This window comes from Empidonax traillii, unplaced genomic scaffold, assembly GCF_003031625.1.
Source record: "Empidonax traillii isolate 1590-97213 ecotype Southwest subspecies unplaced genomic scaffold, ASM303162v1 scaffold1317:size131493, whole genome shotgun sequence".
In the NCBI taxonomy this organism is placed as follows: domain Eukaryota; kingdom Metazoa; phylum Chordata; class Aves; order Passeriformes; family Tyrannidae; genus Empidonax; species Empidonax traillii.
This window is the reverse complement of record NW_020956510.1, coordinates 53,420-64,674: the sequence shown is the minus strand read 5'-3', so window position 1 is coordinate 64,674 and position 11,255 is coordinate 53,420. Positions and strand designations below refer to the sequence as shown.

General features: G+C 48.4%; 1 protein-coding gene across 1 annotated transcript in view; it reads left to right on the top strand.

Annotated features, from left to right (window-relative positions):
• Positions 1-11,255, top strand: part of LOC114069623 (exocyst complex component 4-like) — a 45,559-nt gene that overhangs the window by 9,661 nt on the left and 24,643 nt on the right. The window contains exon 2 of the mRNA XM_027906539.1: positions 9,248-9,437. Within this exon, the coding sequence (XP_027762340.1) occupies positions 9,248-9,437 (190 nt within the window). The remainder of the gene's footprint in view (positions 1-9,247; positions 9,438-11,255) is intronic.

Here is an 11,255-nt window from a genome sequence, read left to right as displayed (position 1 = left end):
AGCCTGGCTGGAGGCATCCCAGAAAGCAAATTTACAGAGATGAAACATTTATTATTCATTAATGTTAACAGTTTTCTCTTAGCGTTGACACCTAATCTAATTTTCTTGGCATTTTGTTGGGGCAGGTAGGAAGCTGCGAGGGGGCTGGTAAAAAGAAATTACTCATCTGCGCTGGAAAACAGAGCAAAGCCCTTGATAATCCAAACTAGGGGGGGGAAATGTGAGGCTCCCTCAGTGTAAACACAAGTTGCTGTTGAATCTCAGATGTGATTCCTGCTGGAGGTGTGGTTTTTGAGGTTGGTGCCTGGGAAGGGGTAAATTAAAGGTGGTTGTTGAGCTCCTTTTGCCCCAGTGCGGAAATTGGGGGCGAGGGGGCAGCAAAATACAGGATTTGGAGGGGGAAAATTAAAAAAAAGAACCCTCTAGTGAAGGAAGTGAAGTGATGGGATGAAGCAGGAGGGGTGTAAAGTGCACCCTGAATTGAGCTGTGAGGGGATTCAGCACATTCCAAAACTAAATGGGGATGGACTGTGGGCAGGTGGAGCTTGGAAATCCATGGATTTGTTTGCCTGACCTGTGTTTGTTACCGGGCAGGACAGAATCAAAGAGAGGGGGAAACAGGACAAAGGGGAATCTCCTTAAGATGGAGGATTCATTTAGATTGGATGTTGGGAAGGAATTCCTGGCTATGAGGGTGGGGTGACCCTGGATCCCTGGAATTGTCCAAGGCCAGGTTGGAGCAACCTGGGCTAGGGGAAGGTGTTGGAGTTGGAACTGGATGATCTTTAAGGTCCCTTCCAACCCAAAGCATTCCATGAAAATAGAGGTGCTTCTCCAATGCTTCCCACTGAGGTACATCAATAGGATGACTTCTGCTAAAATTTCACTGTCGAACAGGGGAATAAAATTGAAAAGGAGACCCATTCGTGCATCCCTTTGAGAGGAAGATGAGCAGATTCCTGTAGGAACTCACATGTTTCCATATTTGCTTTCTGTGTCTCTGCATCTGAACAAAACAGTCCCTTTTGGGGTTCAGCAGCACCTTCAGGTCTTGCCAATTTGAGTTCTTTGGTCCTGGGGCTGCCTGGAGAGCCTGGAATGGTGCCTGTTGCTCATTTGGGGGGGCAGGAGAAGCCCTGCACGTCTGTGGGACGTGGGTGCTGCACAGAACAAAGGTTCATCTGTACGTGCTGTGTGTTCCGTGGTGCTGGGATCAATGATTTTAAACCCTATTTTGAGGCTGGAAGCTCAAAACCAGCATTTTTAAGAAGAGAGGTGAGTGGTTTCGTGGTTTGGCAGCTGATCATCTCTGCGTAGCAGCATTTCTGTGCTCCTGTAGTTCTGTTGTGCCACACGATGAGCTGTACAATGGTGTTTGTTTTCTTCTGCTGTTGAATAGCTTTAGTAAACATCCCGTTCTCTTTGAGCTCGCAACAATAAAAGAAATTTATTAGCCTGTGAAGGAATTAGAGCTTCTTTTATGTCCTGATTTTTGTTTGTTTGCTTGTTTTTTTCCCCTGTGTTGTTTGAATGCTGGAGAGTTCACTTTTTCTTCCTTTTCTCCTGCATCACACTGTAGCAATGAACTCCCAGAGGAGATGAGTTTGGGTGGCAGTTCTTCAGCCTGGGCAAGCTGCAGAACTTGGGGAGGCCTGTGGAACACGTGGATTTGTGTCAAATAAATAAACAACCAACGCTGTAGAGTGACAACAGCCTGTTCTGTGGGGCAGGGAGTCTGCTGGTGCTGGTTGTTGCTGGGAGCAGATTAATTACTTTGGTTCATGGGGAAAAATTTGATTTAATCCCCACTTGGTGTGTTGTGTTTTTGAAGCTCTGCGTGTATTTCTGGGGTAAAGGGTGGCTCCAGTCTGGAGCATTATCTACAATATGAAAATGAGGTGTTGTGTGACCTGTGGAAAGGTTTGGGTTGGAAGGGATTTTAAGGACCATCCAGTACCAATCCCTGCCACGGGCAGGGACACCTTCCACTCTCCTGGATTGCTCCAACCTGGCCTTGGACACTCCCAGGGATCCAGGGGCAGCCACAGCTTCTCTGGGAAATCCAATCCAGCCCCTCACAAGGAAGAATTCCTTCCTAATCTCCCATCTATCCCTGCCCTCTGGCACTGGGAAGCCATTCCCTGTGTCCTGTCCCTCCATCCCTTGTCCCCAGTCCCTCTCCAGCTCTCCTGGAGCCCCTTCAGGCCCTGCAAGGGGCTCTCAGGTCTCCCTGGAGCTTTCCCTTCTCCAGGATGAACATTCCCAGCTGTCCCAGCCTGGTTCTTCACTGAGGAGTGAATTCCTCTTTCCTTTTCACATCTTCAATCTGTTCAGCTGCTTTAAGGCCACAGGTGAGAATAAATCCAAACTTCCTTTTGGGTCCCTGGTTGTGCCACTTTGTTCCCCCACCTGTGGTGCTGAGGCAGGAAGATTCTGTGGGAGCTTGGAGTTGGTTCAGTTTTCCAGGAAGGTGCAGCCTCTGCAGGAGTGGCAGAGCTGGAAGGTCTGTTTGATCCATGTGAATACATTTTTTCCTGTGTATTTACCTTTGGAAATGAGCTGTTCCTGTCTTTGTGGACTGTTGTAGGAAGCAGTTTAGGGCTTTAGGTGTTTACGTAATGTTTCCAGCACTCCTGGAAAAGTCTTTCCACCTGCTCCCTCTGCTCGTTTGAGTTGGATGCTGGAAACGGGAGATGAAAAATGCTTGTCATCTCCAGATCAAATTCCAGTAAAATGAATAGTCCCAAAGGACTTTTTTTTTTTTTTTTTTATTAATGTAATTCCAGTGTAAGTTCCCTGACCTCGGGGAGAAAGAACAAGGTTCATTTGTTTTCCCGTGATAAAAACACTGTGGGATTGTGTCTGATCGTCCCCTCTGTCCTGCTCTTCCATCTGTGGAAGTGGCTCCAGTGAGTTAAGCACTTTGCATCTGTGTAAATCTGTACTTTTTAACTGTGCAGAATCAAAAGTCAATGAGATTTGGCTCGATGAGTTCCTGTTTAAGCACAGCATAAAAACGTCCCTGAGCAGCCGAGCAGCCGGTTGGAATTGTTCTAATCCTGTTGAGCTCTTGCTAATGAGACGAGGCATCTGCAGCCATCCAGCTGCCAGCTCCGAATTCCAGGTATCTGACAGGGGAGGAGGATTCTCATTTGGAGGAAAAAAAAAAAAAGAATAATTAAAAAAAAAAACAACACCCCAACATGTGAAATGATCGGGAATCCCTCCTGGAAATCAGAGTTCCAAACCTGCATTTGCTCATCACCTAAACTGCTTTTCCTCCTGAGCGTTTTCCAGGGGCTTCTAAAAAGCTGATCTGTATTTATTGTTGCTTCGTAATCTGTAATTTCCCCCCCTTCAAAGTCCTGGCTGCAAAGTTCCCTCCCCAAACAGGTTTGATCCTTCCTTTCCGTTTGGCAAACGGGGTGTTGACTTTTCCTCTTCCTCGCCGCACATTTTAATAGGACTAAAGCAAGCAGAGATGCCCTTGGCTTCCTTTTCTGCAGCGTTAGCAGGAACATCAGTGGATAATCTCTAAAATATTAAGTATTCCTTGTTTTACTTGTTTGTGTTTCAGCAGAGCAAGAAAGAGAAATGAGTCCTGTAGCACAGGGCTTAGGTGGGAAATTCAGTGTTCCAGGGGATAAATCCAGAGTCCCGTCATCCAAATCCTGAAACCAAAACCTTATTGCTGACACTTGCTGGATTTTCAGTAAAAATAAAAGGAAAAAAAAAACCAAACAAACTTTGATGCTTTTCTCCTTTGAGGCCTTGGGTTTTGATTTGAACTTTTCCATAAGGGAATAATCTGCAGGTTCTTAAGGCAAACCCGTGTGGGTGTGGGGAGAAGAACAACCCTGTTAGGGTTAAATTGCTGTGTAGAATTGTTTATCCTTTCTGGTGTAGGAAGTGATTCCATCGATGTTTTAAAACCAGACCAGACCAAAGGACTGTAAATAAGAGGAAGTTTTCTGCTCAAAATACAAATATTGTGGTTTTAGCGCTGCTTGTTTTCACAGTATTTCCCCCAAACAGGTAATTAAAGCAAGCGAGACGTCCCCAATACAGGTGTTTACTCTGGGAACATTTCCCAGCTGGTGCATCTGACAGAGCCAGCTGGAAATCTTGGAATGTGGCAGTTGACTGAACCTGAAACCTTCCAGTGTTGGGATCACAGGCTGGAAAGGTGCGGAAGGGAGCGTAAATGCACTCCTGGAGGGTGAGGGTGTCCCTGGGGTGGACAAAGCGCTGTTTTGGGGGAGTTTGGCTCTTCCCTTTTCCTCCCTGCTGCTGTCTGGCAGCACCTGGAACTCTGGATCCTGGTTGTCTTGTCCTCTGGCGGGTCTGGATGCTGAAACATCCTGGAAAAGCGAAGGGAAAGCCCCGTGTTGGCTCTTGGTGTGTGCTGTGTCGGGGTACCATCACCTGCAGAACATTCCTCAGCCCATTACTGGAATATTCCCGAGGATGAGACCAGAGAAATGCTCTGTCCAGGCACATCAGTGGTTCCTCCAGCCTGGTACTTTGGCTCCAGTTTGTCTCCTACAAAATCTAGGAGAGGGGATCCAGGGGATCTTCTGAATTTCCCTGGTGCCTGCCGTGCTTGAGTTTGGGATGTCAGAGGACACCTCCCATCCAGCTCCCTTCAGCCCTGTTTCCTGGGAATACATTAAATTCCTTTTCCTGAACCTGCTGATGCTGTTGAGCCTCATATCCTGCCCCCAAGTCCGGGAGTTCCCTCCCTCAGGTGTAAATACTCCCTCCTTTTTTGAGCTGATCCTTTGGCTTCAACAGGTGCCCCTTGCTCTCCCAGAGCACAACGTCGTGAAAAACTACTTTACATTTCCATTATTCATCTGTTTTTTTTTTCATTCCTGCAGTCATTTCATGGCTCCTTTCGGAGAGTCTTGGTGTTCAAATATCTGAGAGAGCAGCTGCTTCGTCCCCTCTCTTGGTTTCCTTGCCCTTTGAAGGATGAGAGAAGCCAGACCAGAGCTGTGCGCTGCCATTCTATCATTCCAGGAGGAATTAGCCTGTGGGATCTCAAGGATTTCTGATTTCCAGCTGCACTGGCTTTGTCCTTCTGCCCTGGGTGGTGGTTTTTAAGCTGCAGGACCTGTTGTGACCCCCCTCTCTCTCTCTTTTCATAAACAGCTCTGCTTCCCCAGGCAAATGTCAAGTTTTAAAACACCTAGTGTTTCTAGCAAAATAAATATATTTTCCCTGTAGAAGGCAAGTCAAATTCAAATACAAGGACAAACCCAACTGGGCAGCATGATAGGAATCTGCTTAAAATTGTTGGGAAGCCAGAGGTGGGTTGGAATTTGCTGGGGCACTGGAGAAGGCTCATGGCATCCTCTGACGTGATGTAACAAACTGCTGATACTGCAGAGGATTCTTTGGCAAATCGAGAACTTTTCAACTGAATTTTATTTGATTGAAAGCGAAAACTTTTCCAGTCTGTGGTGTGGGCCAGTTGGGTTGTGTGCAGCAGTGCAGGCTTCTCCTGGAATGCGTCCTGAGGGTGGAGAGGGTCGATGTTCCCGTGAACTGCTGAGACAAGCAATCCTGTGCAGCTCCGAACCCAACCCATCTGTCAGCTCCTGAAGAGGATATTCCTTTGTGGAGATCATCCTTCTGGCACAAATAAGCAGTTCTTCCCAAAGAAAGTGCATTCATCTGCAAGAGCTCTTAACAAAGAATTATTATTATTATTCTAGAATCATGGAATGGTTTGGAAAACACCTTAAGGTCATGTAGTTCCAACCCCCTGTCACAAGCAGGGAGCCTTGCACCGGATTTGGCATTTTCTGAGCAACCTGGTGTAGTGTTTTAGTTTTCAGGTCCTCCTTGCATGATATTCAAGTGCTTTGGCTACAACACAATTTAAAAAAAAAAAAAATTTTTTTGAGTCTTTTGGATCTGAAACAATGGCCTTTCTAGTATTGCACTCTTTCAGCGTAGGATACACACCATCTTAACACGTCTGAGTCCAGAGGCGAAACTCCAGTGCTTTAAATGAAATAAATCTCCGTGTTTTCATGTTCTACGGGGTGTGTTTTTAAAGGCCTCTCACTTCCAACAAGTAGATGCTCTGGATTTCCTTGAAAGTTGTGATTGCTGCATGATGTTCAGGCAGATGGCTCAGAACAGTCTGCATGCAGTGATTTTATTTTATTATTTTTTTTTTTTAATAGCTTTTGCTTGTTTCCTCCTCCTAACTCCTTTATGACGGTAAATTCTTCATTCAGAAGTTGTCAGGAGAGCTCCAAAATCCCCCCCTGCTGGTCCTTAAGGTTGTGATACACCAGTGTTCAGGTCATAACGGCTGCAACTCGTCCTAAATGGGTTTTCTCCTTTTTCCCCCGTGAATTCCACAGTTTCCAGTGTTTGCTTTGCTGATTTAAAGCAGAAACCTGTGTGGGCCACTGCTGCCCTTCTGAGGATAAACAGGAATATTCAGGATCTCTCCTTTGAGGATGTTTCTCCTGGGGCTTTCTGGTTGTACCGTGGGGACATTCCAGGTGTGGATCTGGTGCTGGGATGGGGCTCAAGGAGGGTGTTGGGGGTGAAAAGAGAGAGAGGGAGAAAGAGAAGATTGAGTTGATTTTTGAGTAGAAATTTGGGATGGCATCCAGAAGACTTCGGGGCAGTTTTGCCGAGTTTTCAGCAGTTTTGTTGGACTCTCAAACTTCATTGATTTAAATAGAAATACAATTAAAAAATATAATAAGATAATGTTACCCAGAGGTTAAAAACAATGGGGGGGGGGATAAGGGCCCATCACACCTTCCACTATCCCAGGTTGCTCCAACCTGGCCTGGGACACTCCCAGGGATCCAGGGGCAGCCACAGCTTCTCTGGGAAATCCAATCCAGCTCCTCCCCACCCTCCCAACCAGCAATTCCTTCCCAATCTCCCATCTAAATGACAGTGGGAAGCCATTCCCTGTGTCCTGTCCCTCCATCCCTTGTCCCCAGTCCCTCTCCAGCTCTCCTGGAGCCCCTTTAGGCCCTGCCAGGGGCTCTCAGGTCTCCCTGGACCCTTCTCTTCTCCAGGATGAACATTCCCAGCTGTCCCAGCCTGGCTCCAGCCCTGGGAGCGGCTCCAGGGCCTCCTCTGGACTCTTTCCAACAGCCCAACATCTTTCCTGTACTGGTGTGTGTTTGTAAATGGGTGGATTCTTGGAAAGCAGGGATAGGATTGCACTGGATTTCTGTGTCCTTTGTGTCCCCTGGGCAGGGGAGTTGCTAAAACCCTTGCACTGATCCCCGAGTCCAAAGTTAGAATTTCTTCCTTATAACTCCTTATAAATAACAGATGAGGAGATATTTCACCCCTCACACTGGGCCTGTGTTAATGGCTCCGTGGCAATATGATAACTAATAGACAACTTTCCCTTTTCAGAAATCCAGGAGCAGCCAACAGAGCTCTGAAGGATCTGAAAAAGTGGCAGAGCAATAAACCACAATATTTATGTGGTTTATTTTCTTGCAGGGCATCGGTCTCTGCTGACCCCCAGACGGGCACATTTACCAGAATAAACATCACTAAATTTCATTACAAATAATGTAGCCTAAGACTTAGTTTACTGGTCGTTTTTTAGCAGTTTTCTACCTTTTTTTTTGTTTTGTTCAGGATTTCAATAGACAGGGATTTCAATGAGGTGAATGGTTTCTCTATCTGTGAACTGGACTGAGAAAGAGACACAACATTCCAAAAAAAAAACAGTCAAAGCCTTCCAGAAGCGTTGAAATCAAAGAAAAATTGCCTGAAATCCAAGTAAAATTCTCTAGGCAATTCCAGTATGGAAAGGTAGAGAGCAGTTCCTTCAATTAAGGCTTTAAGGTGTATGAAATACACCCTGAATTGGGTGGGTGGTCTTACAGGAACTCTCCTTCCTCCAAACTTCATCTTCCTCATGATGTTCTGTCCTGCTCGGAGCTATTTCAAGGATTCTGGGCCTTCTGAATGGTTTTTGATTAAAATGATATCAAACAGTGTGCCTGTTACATCTTGGTTTTGGACACTCTCTCCAGGCTAAATCTTCTTGAACTTGTTAAAAGTCTCCACCTGATGAAATCCCTGATGAGGAACATTAAACAATGTTTATAGAATTCAGTACAAGAGGTATTTTGCTAAGAGTTCTATCCTAAAAGTGCTAAAAATGTATAGTTTATTGGATTCTGAGGCATCGGTGCCAGAGGGTGTGATAGTGTGTCAGAGGAGATGGGGAGAAAGAAGATGAAGAGAGTGGTCTTGGAGACCTCCAGCTCAAATTTGGGAGGTGTGTCAGGGGTGAGGTGAGGGTGGTACTGTGGGAGGGATGGTTTTGGACCTGGAGCTGCATCCAGCTGGGATCCGGTCGCCAGGGGTGTCCCCAGGGATCAGGGCTGGGCCCAGTCCTGTTTAATCTTTACTGCTGGTCTGGATGAGGGGATGGATCCACCATCAGCAGATCTGCAGGTGACCCCAAGCTGGGGGCAGTGTTGATGTGCTGGAAGGCAGGAGGGCTCTGCAGAGGGACCTGGCCGGGCTGGATCCATGGGCTGATCCCAACGGGATGAGGTTCCCCAAGGCCCTTGGGCCACAACAACCCCCTGAGGCTCCAGGCTGGGCCAGAGGGGCTGGAGAGCAGCCAGGCAGGAAGGGAGCTGGGAGTTGGGATGGCCAGGAAGCTGAACAGGAGCCAGAGGGTGCCCAGGGGGCCCAGAAGGCCGATGGATCCTGGCCTGGAACAGGAGCAGGAGCAGGGATTGTCCAGGGAAGAGCAGCGAGGCTGGGGAAGGGACTGGAGCACAAGTGCTGTGAGGAGAGGCTGAGGGAGCTGGGGGGGCTCAGCCTGGACAGGAGGAGGCTCAGGGGAGACTCAGCACTCTCTGCAGCTCCTGCCAGGAGGGGGGAGCCGGGGGCTCAGGCTCTGCTCCCAGGCAATCAGCAGCAGGACAAGAGGGCTCGGCTTTGAGCTGTGCCAGGGGAGGTTTAGGTTGGATATTAGGAAGGAATTTTGTCCCTGGAGAGTGCTCAGCCCTTGGAATGGGCTGCCCAGGGGAGGGGGTGGATTCCCCATCCCTGGAGGTGTCTAAGGACAGGCTGGATGTGGCATCAGTGCCATGGGCTGGGTGACAGGGTGGGGTTGGATCACGGGTTGGACTGGATGATCTCGGAGGGCTTTCCCAGCCTGGTTGATTCTGTGGTTCTGTGGCTTTTACAGCATCAATAACTCGTGCAATCCTCGTGCCCTCAGGACTTTATCCACCAGTGACGATGTGGAGGACAGGGAGACCGAGAAGGGCCGGCTGGAGGAGGCCTACGAGAAGTGTGACCGGGACCTGGACGAGCTGATCGTGCAGCACTACACGGAGCTCACCACGGCCATCCGCACCTACCAGAGCATCACCGAGCGCATCACCAGCTCCCGAAACAAGATCAAACAGGTACGGGGGGCACCTGGGCCTGGCAGCACCTCCCCAGGGGGTGTCCTGGGGGAAAATCCCTGCAGGTTATCATTCCTGGAGTGGATTGTTAGAAACTGCTGGCTTAACCTCTTCTCCCTCTGGTTTTCCAGGCTCTTGTCATCGCTCTGAACTGAGTTAAAATTGAATTGAGAAAGTGCTGTTACCCACTAATCACCCACTGTTACCCACTGAATACCCACTGTTATCCACTAAATACCTACTGTTACCCCCTAATCACCCACTAAATACCCACTGTTACCCATTAATTACCCGCTGTTACCCATTACTTACCCACTGTTATCCACTAATCACCCACTGAATACCCAGTTACTCACTAAATACCCATTGTTAGCCATTAATTACCCAATAAATACCCCCTGTTACCTACTAATTACCTGCCAAAATGCCCACAGTTACTCACTAACCACCCACTAACTGCCCACTGTTACCCACTGGAGTCCCACCCGGGGTGCTGTGTTTGGCTCTGGGGTCCCCAACACAAGAAAAACCTGTTGGAACAGAGTCCAGAGGAGGCCCCAGAGCTGCTCCCAGGGCTGGATTCCTCTGCTCTGGAGCCAGGATGGGAGAGCTGGGAATGTTCATCCTAGAGAAGGGAAGGATCCAGGGAGACCTGAGAGCCCCTTGCAGGGCCTAAAGGGGCTCCAGGAGAGCTGGAGAGGGACTGGGGACAAGGCCTGGAGGGACAGGACACAGGGAATGGCTTCCCAGTGCCAGAGGGCAGGGACAGATGGGAGATTGGGAAGGAATTGCTGGCTGAGAGGATGAGGAGGGGCTGGACTGGATTTCCCAGAGAAGCTGTGGCTGCCCCTGGATCCCTGGGAGTGTCCCAGGCCAGGTTGGGCTAGTGGAAGGTGTCCCTGCCCATTCCACAGGTGTCACTGGATGGTCTTTCAACTCCCTTCCAACCCAAACATTTCCATGAATCTAATTCTGAGCTGGGCCTGATTCCAGGTCCCTCTGGCCTGTCTCAGCCATCCAATCCTAATTCCTGTGTCCCAGGCTGTGCCGTTTTCGCCCCACGTTTCCTGCGGGCTCTTTCAAGCCCAGTAGCAGTACTTAAAAAGCAGACGTAGAGGTGGGAGTGAAGTGCAAAGCTTTGTGTTGCCCCAGTTCATTTATTGTCTGGGCATGTTTCCCTCAGGTGTTTGAAGTCCTGAGGGCTGCTGAGCTCACACCTTGCCGTCTAATCTGGTCCCGTTTTGATCCGTCGGCCTCCAGCCGCCTCCTGAGCAGCCTGGCTGATTCATCAGCCTGCTTTTCGCTCCCAGAATACGAATTTCGGTGCTATTTCCGAGCTCAGCCGTGCTGTGTGAGTGCACATGAACCCCGTGGCCCTGGATCTTTCTGCATTTTGAGTGCTCACACTTCAGTGCTGTGCCAATAAATAACTGTGGCACTCGTGGCTGGGGGGACTTGTTTGAGCTGCTCTCTCCCCTGCAGCACCAGGTTAGTTCTTTGGTCTTCCTCTGTAATTTGCTGCCCCTAAACTTTGCAAATTAGGCACCAAATTTATTTTTATTTTAATTTTTTTTTTTATTTTTTCCTGGCTCTGTGGAACTCCCAGCTCCAAACCAGCTTTAGGAGCAGCAGACATTTACCCTGACTGACCCTTCTGGTTTTCTAAAATTCATTTAGCATTTCCAAAGATAATGAGACCGTTCTGAAGCTTTCCAAGGGTAAGAGTTCACTGTAGGATTTATGGGCAATGATCAGCGCTCTGAAAGCAGAGATCAATTGCGCTAAATTTGAAATCAGCTGCAGCCAGTGGCCCATTTT